A 26,952-nucleotide genomic window follows, 5' to 3' on the forward strand; every position below is an offset into this window, starting at 1 on the left:
TCTACTGATATATCCTTCTACAGTTCTATACTATCTACTGATATATCTTTCTACAGTTCTATGCTATCTACTGATATATCCTTCTACAGTTCTATACTATCTACTGATATATCCTTCTACAGTTCTATATTATCTACTGATATCCTTCTACAGTTCTATATTATCTACTGATATATCCTTCTACAGTTCTATATTATCTACTGATATATCCTTCTACAGTTCTATACTATTTACTGATATATCCTTCTACAGTTCTATATTATTTACTGATATATCCTTCTACAGTTCTATACTATCTACTGATATATCGCTCTGCAGCTCTATACTATCTTCTGATATATCCTTCTACAGTTCTATACTATCTACTGATATATTGCTCTACAGCTTTATACTATTTTCTGATATATCCTTCTACAGTTCTATACTATCTACTGATATATTGCTCTACAGCTCTATACTATCTACTGATATATCCTTCTACAGTTCTATAATATATACTGATATATCCTTCTACAGTTCTATACTATCTACTGATATCTTGCTTTACAGTTCTATACTATATACTGATATAACATTCTACAGTTCTATATTATCTACTGATATATTGCTCTACAGTTCTATACTATCTACTGATATATCCTTCTACAGCTATATACTATCTACTGATATATCCTTCTACAGTTTTATACTATCTACTGATATATTGCTCTACAGCTCTATACTATCTTCTGATATATCCTTCTACAGTTCTATACTATCTACTGATATATTGCTCTACAGCTCTATACTATCTTCTGATATATCCTTCTACAGTTCTATACTATCTACTGATATATTGCTCTACAGTTCTATACTATCTACTGATATATCCTTCTACAGTTCTATATTATTTACTGATATATCCTTCTACAGGTCTATATTATCTACTGATATATCCTTCTACAGTTCTATACTATCTACTGATATCCTTCTACAGTTCTATACTATCTACTGATATATTGCTCTACAGTTCTATACTATCTACTGATATATTGCTCTACAGCTCTATACTATCTACTGATATATCCTTCTACAGTTCTATACTATCTACTGATATATTGCTCTACAGCTCTATACTATCTACTGATATATCCTTCTACAGTTCTATACTATCTACTGATATATCCTTCTACAGTTCTATATTATCTATTGATATATCCTTCTACAGTTTTATACTATCTACTGATATATCCTTCTACAGTTCTATACTATCTACTGATATATTGCTCTACAGCTCTCTACTATCTTCTGATATATCCTTCTACAGTTCTATACTATCTACTGATATATTGCTCTACAGTTCTATACTATCTACTGATATATTGCTCTACAGCCCTATACTATCTACTGATATATCCTTCTACAGTTTTATACTATCTACTGATATATCCTTCTACAGTTCTATACTATCTACTGATATATTGCTCTACAGCTCTCTACTATCTTCTGATATATCCTTCTACAGTTCTATACTATCTACTGATATATTGCTCTACAGCCCTATACTATCTACTGATATATCCTTCTACAGTTTTATACTATCTACTGATATATCCTTCTACAGTTCTATACTATCTACTGATATATTGCTCTACAGCTCTCTACTATCTTCTGATATATCCTTCTACAGTTCTATACTATCTACTGATATATTGCTCTACAGTTCTATACTATCTACTGATATATCCTTCTACAGTTCTATATTATTTACTGATATATCCTTCTACAGTTCTATACTATTTACTGATATATTCTTCTACAGTTCTATACTATCTACTGATATATTACTCTACAGTTCTATACTATCTACTGATATATCCTTCTACAGTTCTATATTATCTATTGATATATTGTTCTACAGTTCTATACTATCTACTGATATATCCTTCTACAGCTCTATACTATCTACTGATATATCCTTCTACAGTTCTATACTATCTACTGATTTATCCTTCTACAGGTCTATATTATCTACTGATATATCCTTCTACAGTTCTATACTATCTACTGATATCCTTCTACAGTTCTATACTATTTACTGATATATTGCTCTACAGTTCTATACTATCTACTGATATATCCTTCTACAGGTCTATATTATCTACTGATATATCCTTCTACAGTTCTATACTATCTACTGATATCCTTCTACAGTTCTATACTATCTACTGATATATTGCTCTACAGTTCTATACTATCTACTGATATATTGCTCTACAGCTCTATACTATCTACTGATATATCCTTCTACAGTTCTATACTATCTACTGATATATCCTTCTACAGTTCTATATTATCTATTGATATATTGTTCTACAGTTCTATACTATCTACTGATATATCCTTCTACAGCTCTATACTATCTACTGATATATCCTTCTACAGTTCTATACTATCTACTGATATCTTTCTACAGTTCTATACTATCTACTGATATATTGCTCTACAGTTCTATACTATCTACTGATATATTGCTCTACAGCCCTATACTATCTACTGATATATCCTTCTACAGTTTTATACTATCTACTGATATATCCTTCTACAGTTCTATACTATCTACTGATATATCCTTCTACAGCTATATACTATCTACTGATATATCCTTCTACAGTTCTATACTATCTACTGATATATTGCTCTACAGCTCTATACTATCTTCTGATATATCCTTCTACAGTTCTATACTATCTACTGATATATTGCTCTACAGTTCTATACTATCTACTGATATATCCTTCTACAGTTCTATATTATTTACTGATATATCCTTCTACAGTTCTATACTATTTACTGATATATTCTTCTACAGTTCTATACTATCTACTGATATATTACTCTACAATTCTATACTATCTACTGGTATATCCTTCTACAGTTCTATACTATCTACTGATATATCCTTCTACAGGTCTATATTATCTACTGATATATCCTTCTACAGTTCTATACTATCTACTGATATCCTTCTACAGTTCTATACTATCTACTGATATATTGCTCTACAGTTCTATACTATCTACTGATATATCCTTCTACAGTTCTATACTATCTACTGATATATCCTTCTACAGCTCTATACTATCTACTGATATATCCTTCTACAGTTCTATACTATCTACTGATATATTGCTCTACAGCTCTATACTATCTACTGATATATCCTTCTACAGTTCTATACTATCTACTGATATATCCTTCTACAGTTCTATATTATCTATTGATATATTGTTCTACAGTTCTATGCTATCTACTGATATATCCTTCTACAGCTCTATACTATCTACTGATATATCCTTCTACAGTTCTATACTATCTACTGATATCTTTCTACAGTTCTATACTATCTACTGATATATTGCTCTACAGTTCTATACTATCTACTGATATATTGCTCTACAGCCCTATACTATCTACTGATATATCCTTCTACAGTTCTATACTATCTACTGATATATCTTTCTACAGTTTTATACTATCTACTGATATATCCTTCTACAGTTCTATACTATCTACTGATATATCCTTCTACAGTTCTATACTATCTACTGATTTATTATATACCCATCAATGTATCGTTCATTGATACTGTGGATTTCACAGCGTGTGATCCGGTTTTCCGGATCACCACACTGTGGTTTTCTGATTCCGTATCAGTATCCTCTGAAACTGATGATGTCACAATGACGTCACAATGCATCAACGCAACGTTATTTGTGGAAAATGTTGACCGCGTCACAAAACAAAACTGGGTACACAAAACATAATTTCATGGTATGTCTGTTTTTGATAATTTGGATTACATTTATTATCTTATAAATGTGGATTTAAAATGCAGAAGGGGGTATATAATAAATCTATCATTACTACATTTTAAAACTTGATCCGACGAGTTGGATCACGTTTCGTTGACAGGCGCAGATCATCAGATCAAACTCGACGCTTCGCGTCTCGTGTGATCTGATGATCCGCGCCTGTCAACTCGACGTGATCCGACTCTTCGGATCAAGTTACTGTAGTAATAATATATATATATATATATATATATATATATATATATATATATATATATCCTTCTACAGTTCTATATTATCTACTGATATATCCTTCTACAGTTCTATATTATCTACTGATATATCCTTCTACAGTTCTATACTATCTACTGATATATCCTTCTACAGTTCTATATTATATACTGATACGTCCTTCTACAGTTCTATATTATATACTGATACATGTATATCCTTCTACAGTTCTATACTATTTACTGATATATCCTTCTACAGTCATATACTATTTTCTGATATATCCTTCTAATCCCAGATGAACGCACATTTCTCATGATCGATGTGCCTACATTGAACTGGCGTCTATGATCATTGACCTCACCAAACCATCAGTGGAAATTGAATATATTTCATATTTCAGAAAGGAAGGTTAGCTCTGTAAGTTTGCAATTATAACACATCCACATAGCATGATTCGCTACACGTAATGAATCTCGGATTTGCATTACGGCACTGCTCCTTAAACCATTCAACTTCGACCGAACCCTACTTTCTACTTCGCCTTGACTGGTAATCTCAAATGCACATCTAGATACAACACATTCTTACAGAATTATGATAGAAATCCTTGGAAATATTTACAAAACTACATACTGAATGATATCGCACACAATTAAATTATGGAGGGGCTCTGTTTTTATAATTGACTTTAGTTATAAATAGATAGATAGATAGATAGATAGATATTTGAATGACAATGTATTTCCTCTCAATAGTGATTTCCTTTGCAAGTAAGATACTTTGGTGCTGATCTAAATATACAACTTAACAAAAAGGAAAGAACAAAAATCAAAAGCAATTTCGTCTTACGGTATTGACTTCTTGGTTTGTTTAAAATAACAGCATTACACTAAATGTGACTGACATTTTAATTCTTTAAGCCAGTTAATAGAGCAATTCTTTACATAAAGATTTCTTTTTTTCTGTCCATACATGATTATTAAAACTGGTATTAGCACCTCTCCTTCCCTAATCCGGCCTTGTATAACTACTCTTTATAAAAGACCAAATGATTAAAAAAAAAAACCTCAGCAAATCAAATGCAGCCTTCTGATTCCTTGAAATCCAAAGATATATCGAATTCAGTCAGAGATCAAACCTGGTTGACTTCGCGCTCAGTCAACAGGCTTTTCTCATATGTCGATGTACCTATAAAAGGATTGACTATATTTGTATCATTATTCAAATAATGTTCATATTTTTTGTATTTTCAAAGGTCACTACAAACTGTACATCGGGAGTCAACAGCCGGAACAAGGAAGAAAAGTGCCATCTAATGTTTTGATCCGGGAATTCAAAATTATACCAAAGTTGTCATAGAGTAAAAAATTAAATTAGACCAAATGGTACCGTATAAGTTTTACATTATGACCCCTGGGTCGAGGCCTCTGCTGGTGGACTGTTAGTCCCCGAGGGTCTCTACAGCCCAGTAGCTAAGTACTTCGTTACTAGCTTGAAAATACGGATGTATATTTAATTGCTGTTATAAAATTTAGAAATTAATTTCAAAATTAAGGATTATCTCCCTCATGCATAGCTCTTATCCTTGGACGAATTTGGCTCCACTTTTTTGGCACACTGTTTTTGGCTATATTTAGCTCTAAAACTTCATAGTTATTTCGGATTTCAAACATTTCGGTTGAGCATCACTGAAGAGACATTATTTGTTGAAATGAGCACCTGGTGCATCAAAATTGGTACGTATAAGTTTTACATCAATAAGATTTTCATTGTAATGGGACAAGGTTTTACAAAAAAAAATGCAATTAAGAACATTTTAGCATAATTATGATAATATGTATCAAATAATACAGGTCTGATTTCCATTAAACAGCATTTTCTGAATACAAAGGGAATTATCTCACATCATGTTGATTTGCCACAGTCACATCTGCTTCATTTGTTTATGACAGACGACTTTCCATCAACACACAGTAATTTACACGTTATGTGAATCGAAATACAAGCATCATATAAATGATATTTCGATAAATGCATATATATGTATGTCGCAAATATTGATAGGCATCCGCCATACTACCAGACTCTTTCCATGTACCATTGCTCAGTGGGATGGAAATACATGTACATGTGGTTCATAAAAAATTACATGTTTCCGTATAATTCTTGTTAAACAAATTCAAACCTTTCGATGTAAGCATGCTAGCAAGGGATGATTGAACAGTCTTTTTCTGTATCGGTGATTGAAAATGTAATACCATGTTGTGTGTTTCAAGGATGTTTGAAAATAGTGTCACTTATGATAAGTTTAACTAAACTGATTACACAAGATAATTCTGTCTTAAAGAATTTCGTATACGTAAGTCCTACATATATATTTATATTTTAAAATGTGACGCTTTTATTTCATTTAAGCTTGTGTATGTAGTTAAAAATTCGATGAAGACGGGGAGGTTTATTTCCATTTTCTATCAAAATGTCATGGGACAGCATGATTTATTCCAATAAAAGAAAGACACTTAAGAAAAATATCCTAACTTAGAATAGTCCATAGGCTGTTGTAAAGTAACGATGATTTTTTTAACGTAACTGAAGATATTTATTTGATCAAGTTATCGATGAAATCTTGAACTTAAGAAGTTTAGTAAAACTCGAGCCTAAACCGTATGGATGTTTACTGCCTCTAGGTCCTGTGGAGGTGATATTCATTTTAATCAATGTCGAGATAATTTAAAACACAGTCACTACAAAGGGTACTGTAGTGTATTGAGTAAATACGAAATGTTATAGTACGAATGGTTTTGTGAGCGATATGTCTCGTGTAACCGGTTGTGAGTTTTGGTAAATAAAATGTGTGAACCTTCAATGGCGGCTTTCTTAAATGAGATGGTTAAATCCAGTAATTCATGAGGCAAATACAGTACATCTGGCGACGAGGATAAAGCAGAATGGCAAATGCAGTTCCTATACACTCAGATATAAGTGGTTTAAGTAAGTTTGACCCACATGGTGATAAAAACTCAGTCGGAATAAGATGGACTAGATGGGTCCGATCGTTCGAACTTTTCGCGGAAGGAAATGGGATAGAACAAGCAGCTCAAAAAAGGGCATTACTATTACACGCAGCTGGCTTAGATGTGCAAGACATTTATTACACCCTAGATATACCACAGCCTGGTGAAAACCAAAACGTATACACGGTTGCATTGAACACTCTTAATGAATATTTTAACCCCCAAGTGAACATCGCTTTTGAAAGGTCTCAGTTCCGGTCTCTCGCACAGCAACCCTCAGAAACTATGTTCAGTATATCACTAGACTTATACGTAAAGCTGCGTATTGCGATTTTGCAAATATTGATGAAAATATACGAGATCAGGTGATCGAGAAATGTAGCTCTCAAAGACTGAGACAAAAGGTGTTAGAAAGAAACAATGTGACACTGGCTCAACTCCGAGAAATAGCACAATCCTTTAAAAGCAGCTGAACAAAGGTCATCTACGATGGAACAAGTGTCTGGGGGGTCAGCAAGTGTAAATCGAGTAGGTCAGAGGAAATTCGAGAGGTACAAAACGAAGGAAAAAAAGAAAGGGGCATGTTACGCATGTGGTAGGGAGGGTCACTATCGGAAAGATCCTAATTGTCCAGCAAAAGGTAAAATATGTAATAAGTGTCATAAAGAAGGACATTTTGCACAATGCTGTCAAACTAAGAATGCAAAAGAAAAGACTGCAGACAGAAAATCAGGTAAGAAGAAACTGTACGTCCGTTTGGTGGATTCAGATGATGAGAAAATAAATACTACAGAGTCCAAAGCTTATTTGTTTGCTATAGGAGAAAATGAGGTTGATACTCGAGACAATGAGATTATTGTAAACATAGGAGGAATAGACACACATGTACTTGTAGATTCAGGAGCTTCAGTGAATGTCATTGATAGAGAGTTATGGGAAAGTCTAAAAGCTGAAAACATACAATGCGACATGCATTTAACAAAGAAGAAAATTTATGCTTATGGAAACCAGACTCCGCTAACAGTAGCAGGTTGTTTTGAAACAAAGGTTAAGACTACAAAGACAGATATTGACGCTATATTTTATGTGGTTGAAGAATCTGGTAAAGCGCTTCTAGGTAAAGAAACTGCTACCAAATTGGGTATACTGAATATTTGTATTCCTACGCAAAGTGTCAGCAGCGTATCCATAGAATTTGATGAAAATGCTTTAATTACCAAATACGCTGATGTTTTTCAAGGCATAGGGAAATTGAAGTCCTTTCAGCTACATGGACCGATTGACGAGTCTGTAGAACCAGTCATTCAGCCAGTAAGACGTGTTCCGTATCACTTGCGAGAGAAGTTTGAAAAAAAGTTGTCAGACTTAGTGTGTGATGACATCATAGAGAAGGTTAACGAACCAAGTAAGTGGATTTCACCTGTTGTAATTGTACCGAAGCCCAATGGTGACATAAGACTATGCATTGACATGCGAAGAGCAAACTTAGCCGTTGTCCGTGAGAGGTATCCTATTCCTGTTATAGATGAAATACTTCAGGATCTGAATCAGAGTCAGATATTCAGCAAACTTGATATTCGATGGGCCTATCACCAGATTGAGCTGGCACCAGAGTCGAGGCAAATTACCACTTTTATGACACACAAAGGCATGTTCCGTTATAAACGTTTAAATTTTGGCATTAGCTGTGCACCGGAGATGTACAATAAAATTATACAACAAGTGTTTGAAGGATGCAAAGGAGTCAAAAGTATATATGCTGATGTGGTTGTATATGGGGCCACTGAAAAGGAAGATAATGACAATCTAGAACAAGTACATGTACTTCAGATTTTACGTGAAAGGGGATTGACTCTGAACCAGGATAAATGCATGTTCAACATGAAGCAGATCGAGTTTATGGGACACGTATTATCGGCAAAAGGTATTGGACTTAGTCAGTGCAAGCACGTACACCGCAATCAGTTAGTGAAAAGTTTCATGGGACTCGTGAACTTCATGGGACTTGTGAACTTCATGGGCCGATTCATCCCAAATTTGGCAACTCTCATGGAGCCTTTGAACCGTTTGACACGCAAAGATACTAAGTTCAAATGGAAAACGGAACAGGAAGAGTCGTTTCAACAATTAACAGAGGCCCAAGGGCCTAGAATCTCTCTTCTGATAAATTGTACAACCCCACCATTTCTATTCTTAGCCTCTTAGTATTCTAAATCTTTAGTTAAATCCTAAGAATTAAAAAAAGTAGGTCAATGTGACCTACTTTTTGGTTTACACATTTTGAGAACCCAAGAAATATCAACTGACAAAGTTTAATGATTTTAAGCCAATTAGTATCTGAATATTGAAATATAGCTGTCAAATTCCAATCGTAGGTCATGGTGACCTACTTTTTGGTCAGCGAACTCCGAACATGCAAGACCCATCAACTGACAAAGTTTGATGACTGTAGGTCAAATAGTATCTGAAATATATAAATATAGCCGTCCAATTCCAAAAGTAGGTCAAGGTGACCTATTTTTTCGTCAACACCCTTCAAACATGCAAGACCCAACAACTGACAAAGTTTGATGACTGTAGGTCAAATAGTATCTGAATTATATAAATATAGCCGTCCAATTCCAAAAGTAGGTCAAAGTGACCTACTTTTTGGTCGACACCCTTTGAACATGCAAGACGCATCAACTGACAAAGTTTGATGACTGTAGGTCAAATAGTATCTGAAATATATAAATATAGCCGTCCAATTCCAAAAGTAGGTCAAGTTGACTTACTTTTTGGTCAAAACCCTTCGAACATGCAAGACCCAACAACTGACAAAGTTTGATGACTGTAGGTCAAATAGTATCTGAAATATATAAATATAGCCGTCCAATTCCAAAAGTAGGTCGAGGTGACCTACTTTTTGGTCGAAACCCTTCGAACATGCAAGACCCATCAACTGACAAAGTTTGATGACTGTAGGTCAAATAGTATCTGAAATATATAAATATAGCCGTCAAATTCCAATAGTAGGTCAAGGTGACCTACTTTTTGGTCGACACACTCCCTAGACTCAAGATGCATCAACTGTCAAAGTTTGTTGATTGTAGGTCAATTAGTGACTGAAATATATAAATATAACTGTCAAATGCCAAAAGTAGGTCACAGTGACCTACTTTTTGGTCGATACACTCCAAAGACTCAAGATGCATCAACTGACAAAGTTTGATGATTGTAGGTCAAATAGTGTCTGAAATATAGTAACTTAGCTGTCAAATACCAAAAGTAGGTCACGGTGACCTACTTTTTGGTCGACACAAACCGAAGACTGAAGACGCATCAACTGACAAAGTTTGATGATCCTAGGTTTTACAGAGCCCAAAATATGCATCTAAAATTGAAAATGTGAAATTTGAATATCTGCAAAATTCAAAAAGTAGGTCACTGTGACCTACTTTTTTATAAATATGTTTCAAGGCCTCAAGATGCATCAACTTACAAGATTTGATGATTCTAAACCTCTCGGTATTTGAAATAACAACTTAAAAGATATCTATAAATGATAAGCCATAAAATTCAGAAAGTAGGTCACGGTGACCTATTTTTCAGTTGACGCATTTCAAGGTCCCATGATACACCAACTACCAAGTTTTGATGATCATAGGCTTCAAAGTGTCCAAGATATGCATCAAAATTAATTTTAAAATAAATACCTACAAAATTCAAAAAGTAGGTCACCGTGACCTACTTTTGAGACAACTTGACACAAGGTCCTAAGATGCATCAACTGTCAAAATTTGATGATCCTAGTCCTTATAATGACTAAAATATCAAAGATTTAAGGAAATATAAATTTAGGTCAACTTTGAAGTGACCTTGAGACCACAACCTTTGCCCCAGGGTAATGCCTTGAACAATTTTTAATCTACAACATATCCTCATCCTTATGTGTAAGTTTGGTGATAATCTGCCCAGTGGTTCTTGAGAAGATTTTTTAGCAACCACTACTTTTGTTTGTATTTTCCTGATTATCTCCCCTTGTTAAAGGGTCACATCCCTCTATTTAGTATGTATGAAAGCCCTTGGGCCAATGATACCCTGTAACAAATTTGAAAAAAAATTGGCCAAGGGGTTCTTGAGTTATAGCCCTTTTTCTAAAAAGTTTACGCACACCGCACAAATGGCCATAGCATTAGCTCTTTGAGCCTTCGGCTCAGAAGAGCTAAAAATGGAGATGGCTAAAGCAACTAATCTGGCATATTTGGACGCTAAAGCAACAACGCAAGTCATTGCAGACGCAAGCCCTGTAGGACTAGGTGCGGTTCTCGTCCAGGAACAAAATGGAAAACCATATGTCATATGCTTTGCAAGCCGTTCGCTAACTGATATTGAACGACGGTATTCCCAAACCGAAAAAGAAGCCTTGGGACTCGTATGGGCAGTAGAGAGATTTCATATGTATTTGTATGGGAAAGACTTTGAATTACTGACCGACCACAAACCCCTGGAGTTCATCTTTTCTCCGAAATCTAAAACATATGCACGCGTGGAAAGATGGGTATTACGTTTGCAATCGTACAAGTACAAAGTCAGATATATTGCAGGGACAAAGAATATGGCAGATGCATTGTCGCGAATATCTGTATCGGAAACACAACATAAATGTAGAGATCAAACTGAACAGTATGTACAAATGATAGCCGAGGAGGCCATTCCATTCGCAATGAACTTGGTGGAAATAGAACAGGCATCTAAAAATGACCTCGAATACGCAAGTTCCGAATTACACAAAAATTATTTCTCTTTGTCGAACTCTTTCGCATTTTATGACGTATGGTGGGTACACAATGTATACATGATATCGTAGACTGGCATTGTAAATAACGATTACGTACGATTAATGTAATAAAAGCGTAACTTTTGTTTATATCAATCACTGGTATGTATATTCTGGCCATATCAAGCATAATCTGTTTGAATAAGACCATCAAATTGGCTATTAAATCATTATTCGTTTCCTCTTCTACATGAGTGACGCTTTTATCAAAGAAAGATGGCAATTGACAGTATTTGTTTGAGCCATTTTGTTATCCAATACTCAAACTCACAAAAGTTGCCTTTCTCCTGAGATAGGATGGTCTCAGAAACTCTGGATATCATCTTTTAAGAAATAATACAACGATAGTAATTAGCAAATGTACCCACTGTCATCATATCTTACGTCATAATTTACGGAAGAGTTCGACAAAGGGAAATACCTCTTGGGGAACTCGGAACTTCCATATTGGAAGACATTCGAAAATGTTTAGTAACCGGGAGATGGTATGAGCTTCAGAATAAACAGTACTTACCTATGCGTATGGAATTAAGCTCACTCGGACATATTATTTTACATGGAACTCGCATTGTTGTACCTACAGAACTAAGGACACGTGTACTAGAATTGGGACATGAAGGTCACCCAGGAATAGTGATAATGAAGCAGAGAATGCGTAGTAAGGTTTGGTGGACAAATATGGACAGGGAAATAGAAAAGTTTTGTAAATCTTGTTATGGCTCTCAGTTAGTATCATCAGCTGAGAGACCCGAACTGGTAGCTAGGACCGCTTTTCCGACACGTGCACTCACGTTGGGTGGAAATTGCCATTATGAGGAAGACTACAGCAGAAGTTTTGACACCAATACTTACCAAAATTTTCAGCACTCATGGATTGCCGCTCACCATAACAACTGACAACGGTCCACAATTCAAAAGTCAGCATTTTAATAACTATTGTTTAGAACATGGAATCGGACACAGAAAAATAACTCCGATCTGGCCGCAAGCTAATGGGGAAATAGAAAGGCAAAATCGATCACTGCTTAAAAGAATGCGAATTGCACAAGCTGAAAAAAAGAATTGGAAGGAAGAAATTCATAAGTATCTATTCATGTATAGGTCATCGCCTCATTCAACTACAGGAATAAGTCCTGCGGAATTATTGTTTGGAAGAAAGATCCGTAACAAACTGCCAGAACTTTAGGAATATTCGGAAAGCGATATTGGAACGCGTGATCGAGATCAGGAAAATAAAGGAAAGGGAAGAATATACATAGATGAGAGAAGAAAGGCAAAACCGTGTGAAATCGCAGAAGGCGACAAAGTGCTAATGAAACAAAAGCAATAAAATAAGTTGTCCACCAATTTTCATCCGAAACCGTTCCATGTAATAGAGAAAAAAGGAAATAGTGTGTTGATTCAGACAGATGATGGTACCCAATACAAAGAAATGTCACAGAGGTGAAGAAATTCCAGGAAAGGAAGGAAATGAGTGAAAACCGTGTGTTTGAAAATCAAAATGTGTTGAAATCAAGTGAAATTGCAACAAGAAATTCAAATGTCAATGAAAATGGAAATGTTGATATGTCATATGAGAATGTCAGTTATGGTGCATATATGTCGAATGAATCTGATATTGAATGGGATATTGAGGTTGAATCTGATAGATCAGGAAGTGATGCAAGAGTAAAGTTAGGTAGGCCTGGAAGAGAAAAGAGACTACCTGTCCGAATGAAAGATTATGTTCTTTAGTACTGAACTCTGCATACAAGTTCATTATTTTGTTTTAGGATAAATGATATCTCATAGGAATGAGGAAGCTAATTCATTTTCCTGACATCTATTTTGTTTATTTTTCTTTCAGCAGAACATTGAACTAGTCTTTATATTCTAGTCACAAGACAATTGACAATCAATAAAATGTATTTTTAAAATTTATTGAATTCTCATTTAAAAATATGAAGGAAGGGAATGTAGTGTATTGAGTAAATACGAAATGTTATAGTACGAATGGTTTTGTGAGCGATATGTCTCGTGTAACCGGATGTGAGTTTTGGTAAATAAAATGTGTGAACCTTCAATGGCGGCTTTCTAAAATGAAATGGTTAAATCCAGTAATTCATGAGGCAAATACAGTACAGGTACCATTTCTCTCTTTAGTGACTATCTATGTTTCCGAGTCCGATGTTATTATCCTATACATCAAGGATTGATCTCGGACTTGGAACTCCGAACTACATGTATTACGATGGCAATGGTTTTTTGTGCTTTTGTGGGGTTGGGTTTTTTTATTATTATTATTTTTTTTTTTTTGGTTGTATATTTCACTTCCCTAGTTAGGGTTGTAGTGTTCACGAACCCGATATTTATTCGGTATCATCACGGTGTCAACAAAATAATTTTGATGCACAGCATCAAATCGGCCCCTAAAATTGTAAATATTCTAAGCTATTTCCAAAGAACACATGGACATTGAAATTTGAAATATCTTATTTAAAAATGGAAACATTTTTTCTTCTTCAATTTTTAGGTTTCAATATTGGATGTGTCCGATTGAAATTACAGCAGAGCTTAAATTAGATAATTTTAAAATCAGTAAGAGCGCCTCAAAAGATCTTAAACTTCATAACAAGTGCTGCTACATGTATATCGAGGAAGTTCAGAGAATACATATTTTGAAGAAGAAAAATATGGACGTCACCCAAGTCTATCTGTGAAAAAGATGCAGCTTTATCAAACATCATTGGATGAAGTCTAAAAACTGAAACACTAGATGCTAGATGCAGCTTTATCAAACATCATTGGATGAAGTCTAAAAACTGAAACACTATTTATTCTGAAATTATATTGCAGCATGCGTATTTGAAACTTCTATTACTTTCACACTAGATTTCATTATTAAAATACAATTAAACACAGAACGTTACGGGGACTTTGGCCCACACATAACGTTACGGGGACTTTGGCCCACACAGGACGTTACGGGGACTTTGGCCCCAATCTTGGCAAATTTGGGAACTAAAAGTGTTCAACAGTCTTGTCTTTTATATACATATATAAGAATATTTGCACCTGTAGCATATTCACACTAAAATAACTTTCGTTTTTATCAATTCATTTTAATTAATATCTGGAAACCCAAAGTGAGTTGCTTCTATGTTTTACACACTGTCATCACGGGGAATGAACTTGGTATATAACTCCATTTATCTGATCAAGACATAGAGCTCACGGCGAGTGTTACCGGTCTACAGGGGATGCTTACTCCTCTTAGGCACTTGATCCCACCTCTGGTATGTTCCGGGGGGGGGGGGGGGGGTCCGTGTTTGCCCAACTCATCAATTTGTATTGCTTATAGGAAATATGAGATTGATCACTGTTTGTTATCTTTTGCCTTTCATTCATATCTATTAATCTCATAATGAGAAAATAAAGAATCAAATGAATGAATTAGTTTCCAAAATGAAAGCCAAAAAATGTATCTGAATGGAATTAGTGTTATTCAACTTGCCTATTAATCCTATGCTCTTATGATTCAATTATATTCAAATTGAAAAATCAAACTTTGCCCCTGTTATATTCGCACATCCAATCTGTGGCCATATATACGCATACAATTTGTACATTCTGGAACAACGAAATTGAATCAAGATACGCTTTTGTATGATGTACTCATGTACATGTATATAAACATATGAAATACAACTTATCGTTATGTGCAACACAATATATACAGAAAATGGTGAAACTGTACTTTTTTGTAATGCTATGTGATGTGTCATTGAAATCAGGGATGGTTGAGCGAGGCTTTATAATTGGAAAAACAAATTTACACATGCCGAAAAATACGAGAGAAAATGTCCAAAAAGTCACAACTTGGCAAAGCGTTTATAATATCTGAGCAAGTACTGGATACGTATACAATTATGCATGGGCACATACACCCTAACTGTCGTCTATTCCTACCCAAATTCCATAAATTGATACTGTATTATCATTAAGGACGTATACCACGCCAAAGAAAATGTTATGTATAAAAAGTATAATCAACTCTAACAAAATACCACATGTACATATAATCAACTCTAACAAAATACCACATGTACATATAATCAACTCCAATAAAATACCACATGTACATATAATCAACTCTAATAAAATACCACATGTACATATAATCAACTCTAATAAAATACCACATGTACATATAATCAACTCTAATAAAATACCATATGTACATATAATCAACTCTAACAAAATACCACATGTACATATAATCAACTCTAATAAAATACCACATGTACATATAATCAACTCTAATAAAATACCACATGTACATATAATCAACTCTAATAAAATACCACATGTATGCTAAAAGTATTGTTAACTGTAGTTCGCAGCATTAAGAATATTGACTTTGATTGACTAGTTATTATCGTTAACTATCGTGAAAACCTTAATACTTTGATTTATTGACAACATGTTATTGGGTCGAATGCTATCTGATGTGTTTCATACTAGTTAGCCCAATCTTTACGTACCGATTTTGATTATGGATTACTCAGCTGAGGGCTCACAGCGGATGTGACAAGTCAACAGGGGATAACTACTCCTGGTAGACACCTGATCCCACCTCTGGGGTTTGCCCTCTTCTCTATTTTTGTATTTTATATAGTTGTCTTGACCTTTTTATTTGATTAAAGGTCGTTGAAAATACGATGATTTACCGTATGGAAACTATTGTCAACCATAGTTTACTGTGGTATTTCTGTTCGGGAAGATACATAAATTGTGATATTATGAATTTGGAAACGTTAAAACTTACTTAACAAAAATTGCAACATGATTGAATAATCTTACAATTATAGAAGATATATGAAAAGTGAAGATAACGAACAGTGATCAATATCATAACTCCTGTAAAGGTGAAGATAACGAACAGTGATCAATATCATAACTCCTGTAAAGGTGAAGATAACGAACAGTGATCAATATCATAACTCCTGTAAAGGTGAAGATAACGAACAGTGATCAATATCATAACTCCTGCAAATGTGAAGATAACGAACTGTGATCAATATCATAACTCCTGTAAAGGTGAAGATAACGAACAGTGATCAATATCATAACTCCTGTAAAGGTGAGGATAACGAACAGTGATCAATATCATAACTCCTGTAAAGGTGAAGATAACGAACAATGATCAATCTCATAACTCCTGTAAAGGTGAAGATAACGAACAGTGATCAATATCATAACTCCTGTAAAGGTGAATATAACGAACAGTGATCAATATCATAACTCCTGTAAAGAATACAAATTTAAGAGTAGGGCAAATACGGGTCCCTGGACAAACCAGAGGTGGGATCAGGTGTCTATATACGAAGAGTACGCATCCCCTGTCCACCGGTCATACCCACCATCAGCCCTATATCTTGATCTGGCAAACGGAGTAAGGAGTAATCCGTAGTCAAAATCAATGTGTAAAGAACGGTCTGGCAATTGGTATGAAACACAACAGACAGCATGTGACCCAATGGCAAGTTGTATTGGTAAATTAGATTGTTGTAACGACCATGAATTTACAAAATGCTGACTTTAAACGAGAGTGTTGAAACTCCTGTAACATCAACTTGTTTGTCAGTAGCCTGCCCTGATTTAAAAACTGATCATATGCAGAACAAGCTCTTGCATAACGAATGAGTTGAGAGACATAAACACAAAATGCAGGTGATAATAGAATATTGCTACACAAATATGGGAAGTTGACGATAGAGTAGCTGAAATCATCTCGTTTGTCATAAAGTTGAGTCGTTAGTTTCTTGTTAACATCCATTTTTAATAAACATCTACATGTACTATTACATTTGTTTTTCAAAATGTTGTCATACATAACAACGTTATCGTTCTACCCACCTTAATGTATAGTATTTAAACATTAATGCAGTCTTGATTCTTCATTAACATACAGAGTTACAGCAGCTAAGGTAGGAAGATTATGAATTGAATTGTGTAAATTAAAATTAATTTTTCTTGTTCTTTTAACCTCAAAAGTTGTATGAAAACATTATTTCACTAGGCTATTGTTAAGGTACGTAACTGTATTTTAGAGTGAAAAGTTAAGGAAGCAAGTTGCACCCATTTATATATATATATATATATATATATATATATATATATATATATAGGCATGCTTTTTATGATTTTAAAGTTGGATGACCGTTGGTTTTCAAATCTCCGGTATTTAAAAATAGAAACTTTAAAAAAAACACAACAACTGCAGGGTTAGCACGTCGTATGGTTTTATGAAAGTGTACCTGCATATTGAATACAATTTCTTTCGCACTCCTTCAAGATATGTATCTATTTCACAAAGAAGGATAACTCTACAGTTAATTCTCGAATTATCGCCACTCAATTCATCGCCATTTTCGTTATAACGCCGCATTTTTCTAAGAACATTTTTCCTATTACTTCAAATTCTCGTTAAAACGCCAAATTCGTTATCGCCATTTGCCACGGTATTTTTACTACAAAAATCTATATCAAAGTGTTAATTATCTCGATAAACCGCCATGTGTGCACGTGATCAGTGATATGGAAAGTTTGTCATTATCGATCTCCGGCGTACAACTGTGCAGAAGGTACCCAGTATTAAATAAACAAGATAATCACTTAATATGAACTGTTGTCTTGTTGTTTTTACCACATCGAAAAATATTTCAGTTTAGCTATGGCTTCGCCACGAAAGAGGTTTCTGTTGAATTTCTAAGAAAATAAGCAAATTATTACATACCACGGAAACCATCTGAAATGTACACAACAGAAAATCTCCAATTATTTTACTGTTTTATGGGAAAAGTCCATAAAAAGGAGGACAATATGTGATATTTTGACTGCAAAGGGTGAAATACTCGTTGATCTTTGCCCAGTTAATGATGGCTCACCCATGCGGTGCGCTAAATACTGACACTGGACAAGGGTTTTAGATAACTTGAAACATACTGTGTATATGTGTCTTGTATGTGTATTGTTTTGAAATTAAGACTTATTATTGATAAAATTATTTTAATCATGTTAGAAAATTTGGAAAAATAATTACGAGATATTTTTACATTTATACATTAAGTTTGTACGTAAAGGAAAGATAACTCTCACAAGAAAAGTAACTCTTTCTCCCAAAGATGGCGGGAATTCAAAATTCGTTATAACGCCATAAATTCAAAAGATCAAAAGGTGGCAAGTCATTGTGACAATCGGATCACACTCGTCCTTTTCCGTAACCGGAAAGAAGACTCGGACGTGGATTTCCGAAAAGACTGCATTAGATCGATGCATTTATTCGCCGAAAACGTGCATGTGGATTAAAGGCTAGAACCGAATCCCTTTATAATGTGAATTTCACCGCAGATTCAGTTTTGGTAGCATTACGTATTATTCTCTCTAATGAAAAGTGAAGATAACGAACAGCGATCAATCTCACAACTCATATAAGCAATACAAAAGAGAGAGTTGAGCAAATACGGACCCCTGGACACACCAGAGGTCGAATCAGGTGCCTAGGAGGAGTAAGCATCCCCTGTCGACCGGTCACACCGGCCGTGAGCCCTATATCTTGATCAGGAAGTTATCCGTAGTCAAAATCAGTGTGTCAAGAACGGCCTAACAATCGGTATGAAACACGTCAGATAGCATTTGACCCAATGATAGGTTGTAATGGCAAACTAGATCGTTATAACCACCATAGAATTTGCGAAATGCTGACTTTAAACGAGACTGTTGAAACCCATGCACCATCAATTTGTTTGTCAGTAGCCTGCCTCGATTTAAAAACTGCCCATACGCAGAAAAAGCTCTTATGTATCGAATTAGTTGAGAGATATAAATACCATATGCAGGTGATAATGGAATATTGCTACATACATATGGCAACATATAAGAGGAAATTGATAGTGATAGAATACCTTGGATATGTATGACAACATAGATGTATTTGTTTTAGCCCAAACAATTTATGTTTCATATTGTAACGTACATCTGCGATGTCATATTACATTTGTGAGCACATAGTAACAGACTCTGATGGCGTTGATCTACATTGAGATTTATTTGTATTTGTATCCTTTTATTGCTCGACCTCTCTGCGGCTTTCGATGTCATTGATCACAATATCCTATTGCAACGTATGGACAACATGTTTGGTATCACTGGATCTGCATTGAAATGAATTAAATCCTATCTTAGTGATATATATCAAAGTGTTGCCGTCGGTTCATCGATGTCCGATGTTTGTCCCCTCGAATGTGGTGTACCGCAAGGCTCAGTCCTAGGTCTGAGACTCTACTGTCTTTTTTCAAAACCGTTAAGGGAAGTATGCAGACGTCATGATGTGACGTATCATATATACGCCGATGACACCCAGATCTATATCATCGTTGGACCTGGCGACCGATGTCTCAAAGACTCTCAAATTATTTATCAGACATACGTAGGCGGATGAGTATCAAACCCCTCAAACTCATTCAAGATAAAACTGAACTTGCAGTCTTCGCACCAAAACAAAGATATGAGCAGTTTTGATCTTGAATGAATTAAAATTACAGTTTGCGGTTACAGAAATCACCGAGTAGTTACGATTGGTCATTGTGATTGTTTTCTTCCTCCGCAGTGTCAACAAATTCAGTCAGGTAAATGCCACCACAAAATGATCTCAAGCCATATTGCTCATTAATTATTTACGTGCATGTAAGAGTATTTGTGACAGCCCTAGACCACTGGTAGAGTTACTATCAATATTGGTCATAAATCGCAAGTCGTAACTTTTAGTGAATCAGTCGTACGTACTACGTTCACGTCTACGTTTACGATCGGTTAGTGAAATGGCTGCATGATCTTTTTGATTCCCCATACATGTACACCTGGAAAAATCCTTGAACTCTTTTATTTTTGCTAGGTTTGATATACATTTTTTTCTTGAAACCAATGGTTTTCACGCTGCAGTAGATATACTTATTTGTACTTGGTATATTGTATTTCGTAATTCATTTCTGTGCAATAAATGACAAAAAACCCAACATTGTTTGTATTTTTGACGATATTAAGCTGTACCAGCCTTTAGTCAGTGTCGAATTCAAATTAGACACATAAGTGACGTCATCAATTTTTTTGAGAAAATTAGGGGTGAAATAATAGTGAACATTGGTTTCATAACAGAAAGATGTATTTATAAAGACATAATCAATGTCTTCTTAGATATTGCAAATAATCGTTCGCCATAAACTTGACCGGAATGGAAAGAATATAGAAAATTCACAACAGATTTTCCCTGGGGGTAATCTGGGTATAATGCGGGAATCCTGTTATCTAGTCAGTTTTCTGTGAGTGAAGACCCAATATCTAGTCAGTTTCCGTGAGTGAAGACCCAATATCTAGTCAGTTTTCTGTGAGTGAAGACACAATATCTAGTCAGTTTTCTGTGAGTGAAGACACAATATCTAGTCAGTTTCCTTGAGTGAAGACCCAATATCTAGTCAGTTTTCTGTGAGTGAAGACCCAATATCTAGTCAGTTTTCCGTGAGTGAAGACACAATATCTAGTCAGTTTCCGTGAGTGAAGACCCAATATCTAGTCAGTTTTCTGTGAGTGAAGACACAATATCTAGTCAGTTTCCGTGAGTGAAGACACAATATCTAGTCAGTTTTCTGTGAGTGAAGACACAATATCTAGTCAGTTTCCGTGAGTGAAGACCCAATATCTAGTCAGTTTTCCGTGAGTGAAGACACAATATCTAGTCAGTTTTCTGTGAGTGAAAACACAATATCTAGTCAGTTTCCGTGAGTGAAGACCCAATATCTAGTCAGTTTTCTGTGAGTGAAGACCCAATATCTAGTCAGTTTCCGTGAGTGAAGACCCAATATCTAGTCAGTTTTCTGTGAGTGAAGACCCAATATCTAGTCAGTTTTCTGGGGAACTATATGTACGCTGTACTAATTAGTCAGTTTCCTAGAGAAAAGACGGGTAGGGGGAAAGCGACAATTACATCGGATCACTTGGATGGCACGGGATGTGATCTGTTGATCTCATCTGGTGGCCAATTTTTTGATGTGCCATCTTTTTGCTGCATCTTTGTAAGGTTGTTTTCTTATTGTAGTTGATGTATACTTTTATAGATAAATTTGGGGGATCAGACATATTGAATTATTTTGTTATTGTTTATTTTCTTTCTCCATTTCAGTGACATTTTCAGTGGATTGTTTGTGAGTCTGATCCCCTTGTTAGTAGTTTGTTATCTAGTTCGTCATTTGAATAAATGACATTTTTCATACTCAATTTGCCTTATGTTTATACATAATGTATATGATACAGCAAAAACTAGCTGCGGTGGCCTTTCTCAGCATTTTAAGACGTAAAAGTAATTTGGGGTTACATACTCTTATCCACCACACTAGATCTGCGCATCTACTTCCCACTCCTTTTTCATTGATTATGTAGTTACGTCAATTCTGATCACATCTTGCATGGTTTGGGGGGCACTAATCATTATCCACGCCAATGCATTGCACTATATGTACGAAGTAAAATCAAGCGATTATTTCCTCAGTTTGTTGGGAATTGAACTTTGTTTAACTCCCTCACTCACTGCGCACATGAATATATTGCATAGGACTTTGGTGTGTGCCTCTTCACATCTTCATTTTGTTTGAAATAACGTATGTCCAAAACAGGTTCTCCAAACAATATAATCCTATATTCTAAAAGCTAAAATTAAGGTATTCCATGTATAATGAAAGGATAATGAACAATTTTGAAGGATTTAGATCAGCTTAAAAGTTTATTGTTAAATAATGATCAAAGTGAAGCAGATAAAATTCACATGACTGGTAAATGATTAGAAGCTGACCTTTTTGCACTTAAGACTTTTTGGAAGAGTTGTCTGCCCTTTGTAAAAATAAGAAAAATCTAATTTTCTAAAAATGTGTGTGGTCAATGATTCATTTTATTTCATATTTTCATAAAAAGAAAAAGTATGTAACTTTCTACCAAGAGATTAGTATGAAAATATGATTTGTTTTTAAAATATTGTAATAAAACATGCTTTTCCCATATACTTCAGTGTTACATTCTAGGTGAAATAAATCAAGCAGTAAACAAAATTTTGAAAATTCCTATGGTGGATTATTTTTATTTGATGAACCCTTCAAATTGATATCATGATTACAAATATTCCACCATCCATTTATTAGATATGAAATATGGTCATTATACATTGAATACCTTAAAAATAAAGAGAGCTAATTTTAAATTAGGAGCACTGTATGAACAGATGTGTTCGTTTTACAAAATGATAGGAAAAGATACTTTCACGTGAGGTTTTCCTTTTATACTTGTAAACGAGCATCACACGCTGGACACTATTTGAACGATTTCATTGCTGATCAGGGGAGTTGAAGGTAAAGACATACTCCATAATATGCCTGAATAATGATAAATACATGTAGTAAATATTCATTGCAATAACATGTAATAGATAAATGGATGCATAAAATCATTGAACCAATGTTAACTATATATACTAATATATAGTGAAAATAAATCAAAATTGAATTTAAGAAACAGGATTACTTCGATATGTACGGTAATTTTATTTTTATTATTTGAATGTTTTAAAAAGTTCAACTCCAATGTGGACATTCTGTACTTTGATTTCATAAGGTCAGTCAAGACAAAAATTGACTGGTCTGAAACGATACACGTAGTGGCCAAGATTAGATTACAAGTTAATGACACACTCTAAACTGAGGTGTCTAATAGTACCGGTAAGCTATTTACAGATTACGTTTCTCATAGTACCGGTAAGCTATTTACATATTACGCTTGGTCATCGATTTTCTCTATTTTTCGGCTTAAAAACTAGTGCATGTGTATGTGCTTTTTTCTAAAGAAAGAAATCCAACTTATTTCGAAAGTCCCACAATATTTGATACAATTAAGAATGTTCACTCCTGAGTAAAAAAGTCAAATTTATAAGGTATATTTTCCTTTCTTTTTCGCATATAACGAGTTGTAAAATCGAATAGAAAAGAGGGGGATCTGTATGCTTATCAATTGTCAGATAACATTGAATTTGACGTGTCTTAACTTAAAAATCAACATGTAGCCGCTCAGATATTTGCTTATTACAGAGACATACATTATATAATATGCTATATAGATATTATAATCAACATGATTAAACCTTTACAATAAATAAACTGTAAAATAAATAGAATAGTCTAATTTACCAACTTTAAATCTAATGGAAGAAGTCTCATGATATCCCATATTGTGATCTATCTGCACTTAAGATATTAATATAGTCAACACATAGATTTTTTCAAAAATCATAAAAACCTTCTTTGAAAGTTGTGAAATGAACATCGTTATATCCCCTGAAATTAAAATCAAATCAGAATCTATGATGATAATTAATATTATCGAAATAGAAAGCTTTAAGCTTGGGTGAATTGTATGTGAAGCTAACCGAGACTTGTCAAAAATACGTACTCTTGCTAAACCTTATTTCAAGATGCAAAAAAAATCACTATTTATCATTTAATTAATATACAATCCCTTAAATTCCCGGTATCGAGCTTAGAAGTATTGGCTACACTATATAGCAACTAGTTCTAATTGTAACGGGGACCGTTACAGATGTTCCCCAAACCTCCCCCAATTAAAAAGTGATGTCCTTGTGAATCTATAGGAAAAAATCATTTTATTTTAGCCTTTAATTACATGTAGTACGTTCAATATGGTCATTTCAGTACCAAGAAATGAAAGAAAACGTTGCACGTGCATACACGCGCACGCGTGTATGATTCCGAATTTTTGTTGATGTCGTTCAACAGGCATTTGTATCATATACCCACAGTATGAATTTCATAACGTTTCCACCAAATATAAGGAAGTTATAGCGATTTTAAAATCGTCCAATCAGAAATCAGCACACGTGCATGCACGTGCTGAGCAGTAATTCTAACCACAGCAATTTGTAAGGAGTACCAAGATACATCTAAACCCCTAATATGAATAGAATTTGATGAAAAACAAAAACGTTATCGTCCTTTAAAAATTGAACATTTAAAAAAACGTTGCACGCGCATGCGCGTGTGCGTTGGCATTTTTTGTTACACCAACATATAGATACACATATTGTCTACATATGCTGTGAATATCATCTCATTCGCTTCATAAATAAGATAGTTACAAACGTTTTAGCATTATCCAATCAAAATGAAGCGCACGTGCATGCGCGTGCAAATTGGTAATTTTGACCATGTAAATCAGTTAAGGGTCTCAATATCTACCTATGATATGAATTTCAAGCCATTTCAATGAACAACAAAAAAGTTAGACTGATTCCAAAGTTAGCGTACAAATTTTGTAATGCGCGTGCACGCGCATGCGTGCGCGTGCTGGCAAAATAACTATTATTTTTCATATGTACAAATGATATACTATCATCCTATTTAGGTTTTATATCGCTTCCATCAATATTCTGATTTTCCATTTTTTGTACCAAAATTGCAATGCACGTGCGCGCGCGTGCATGCACGTGCAAACAAAATGACTATCACTATGTACATCTACAAACGCTATACTATCATCCTGGAAAGTTTCATATCGATCCCTTTTGTAGTTTCTGAGAACACTACCGGACAAAAAAGTACCGGAGAAAAAGAATAATAATAATAATAATAATAATAATAAGAAACAGAGTAAAAACAATATGTTCCCAAACTTTGTTTGGGGAACATAATAATAACTAGTTCTAATTGTAACGGGGACCGTTACATATGTTCCCCAAACCTCCCCCAATTCAAAAGTGATGTCCTTGTGAATCTATAGCAAAAAATCATTTTATTTTAGCCTTTAATTACGTGTAGAACGTTTAATATGGTCATTTCAGTACCAAGAAATGAAAGAAAGCGTTGCACGTGCATACACGCGCACGCGTGTATGATTCCGAATTTTTGTTGATGTCGTTCAACAGGCATTTGTATCATATACCCACAGTATGAATTTCATAACGTTTCCACCAAATATAAGGAAGTTATAGCGATTTTAAAATCGTCCAATCAGAAATCAGCACACGTGCATGCACGTGCTGAGCAGTAATTCTATCCACAGCAATTTGTAAGGAGTACCAAGATACATCTAAACCCCTAATATGAATAGAATTTGATGAAAAACAAAAACGTTATCGTCCTTTAAAAATTGAACATTTAAAAAACGTTGCACGCGCATGCGCGTGTGCGTTGGCATTTTTTGTTACACCAACATATAGATACACATATTGTCTACATATGCTGTGAATATCATCTCATTCGCTTCATAAATAAGATAGTTACAAACGTTTTAGCATTATCCAATCAAATTGAAGCGAACGTGCATGCGCGTGCAAATTGGTAATTTTGACCATGTAAATCAGTTAAGGGTCTCAATATCTACCTATGATATGAATTTCAAGCCATTTCAATGAACAACAAAAAAGTTAGACTGATTCCAAAGTTAGCGTACAAATTTTGTAATGCGCGTGCACGCGCATGCGTGCGCGTGCTGGCAAAATAACTATTATTTTTCATATGTACAAATGATATACTATCATCCTATTTAGGTTTTATATCGCTTCCTTCAATATTCTGATTTTCCATTTTTTGTACCAAAATTGCAATGTACGTGCGCGCGCGTGCATGCACGTGCAAACAAAATGACTATCACTATGCACATCTACAAACGCTATACTATCATCCTGGAAAGTTTCATATCGATCCCTTTTGTAGTTTCTGAGAACACTACCGGACAAAAAAGTACCGGAGAAAAAGAATAATAACTAGTTCTAATTGTAACGGGGACCGTTACAGATGTTCCCCAAACCTCCCCCAATTAAAAAGTGATGTATTTGTGAATCTATAGCAAAAAATCATTTTATTTTAGCCTTTAATTACATGTAGTAAGTTCAATATGGTCATTTCAGTACCAAAAAATGAAAGAAAGCGTTGCACGCGCATACACGCGCACTCGTGTATGA

At 34.6% G+C, this 26,952-nt stretch overlaps 3 protein-coding genes across 4 annotated transcripts in view; all 3 read left to right on the top strand.

Moving 5' to 3' along the window:
• The window catches only part of LOC125676010 (xylan 1,4-beta-xylosidase-like), a 29,273-nt gene extending 23,818 nt beyond the window's left edge, over positions 1-5,455 (top strand). Inside the window, exon 12 of the mRNA XM_048913894.2 lies at positions 5,323-5,455. Within this exon, the coding sequence (XP_048769851.1) occupies positions 5,323-5,426 (104 nt within the window). The 3' untranslated portion in view covers positions 5,427-5,455. The remainder of the gene's footprint in view (positions 1-5,322) is intronic.
• Positions 5,456-7,570: 2,115 nt separating this feature from the next.
• Positions 7,571-13,757, top strand: LOC130053580 (uncharacterized protein K02A2.6-like). Its single transcript, XM_056160925.1, has 3 exons — positions 7,571-9,198; positions 13,331-13,578; positions 13,747-13,757. The coding sequence occupies exons 1-3, from the start codon at positions 7,571-7,573 to the stop codon at positions 13,755-13,757; spliced, it is 1,887 nt and encodes a 628-aa protein (XP_056016900.1).
• Positions 13,758-17,841: 4,084 nt separating this feature from the next.
• LOC125676014 (organic cation transporter protein-like) overlaps positions 17,842-26,952 on the top strand; it is a 66,609-nt gene continuing 57,498 nt past the window's right edge. The window contains exon 1 of one of the 2 annotated variants that reach the window (XM_048913901.2): positions 17,842-17,869. The gene's annotated coding sequence lies outside the window, so the exon portion shown is untranslated. The remainder of the gene's footprint in view (positions 17,870-26,952) is intronic. The other variant, XM_048913902.1, reaches the window with a different exon arrangement.

This window comes from Ostrea edulis, chromosome 3, assembly GCF_947568905.1.
Source record: "Ostrea edulis chromosome 3, xbOstEdul1.1, whole genome shotgun sequence".
Classification (NCBI taxonomy): domain Eukaryota; kingdom Metazoa; phylum Mollusca; class Bivalvia; order Ostreida; family Ostreidae; genus Ostrea; species Ostrea edulis.

Coding starts and splice junctions, on each gene's coding strand:
- LOC130053580 (XM_056160925.1), top strand. CDS start 7,571: ATGGAACAAGTGTCTGGGGGGTCAGCAAGTGTAAATCGAGTAGGTCAG. Junction 9,199..13,330: donor AAAACGGAACAGGAAGAGTC/GTTTCAACAATT, acceptor CCCAATACAAAG/AAATGTCACAGAGGTGAAGA.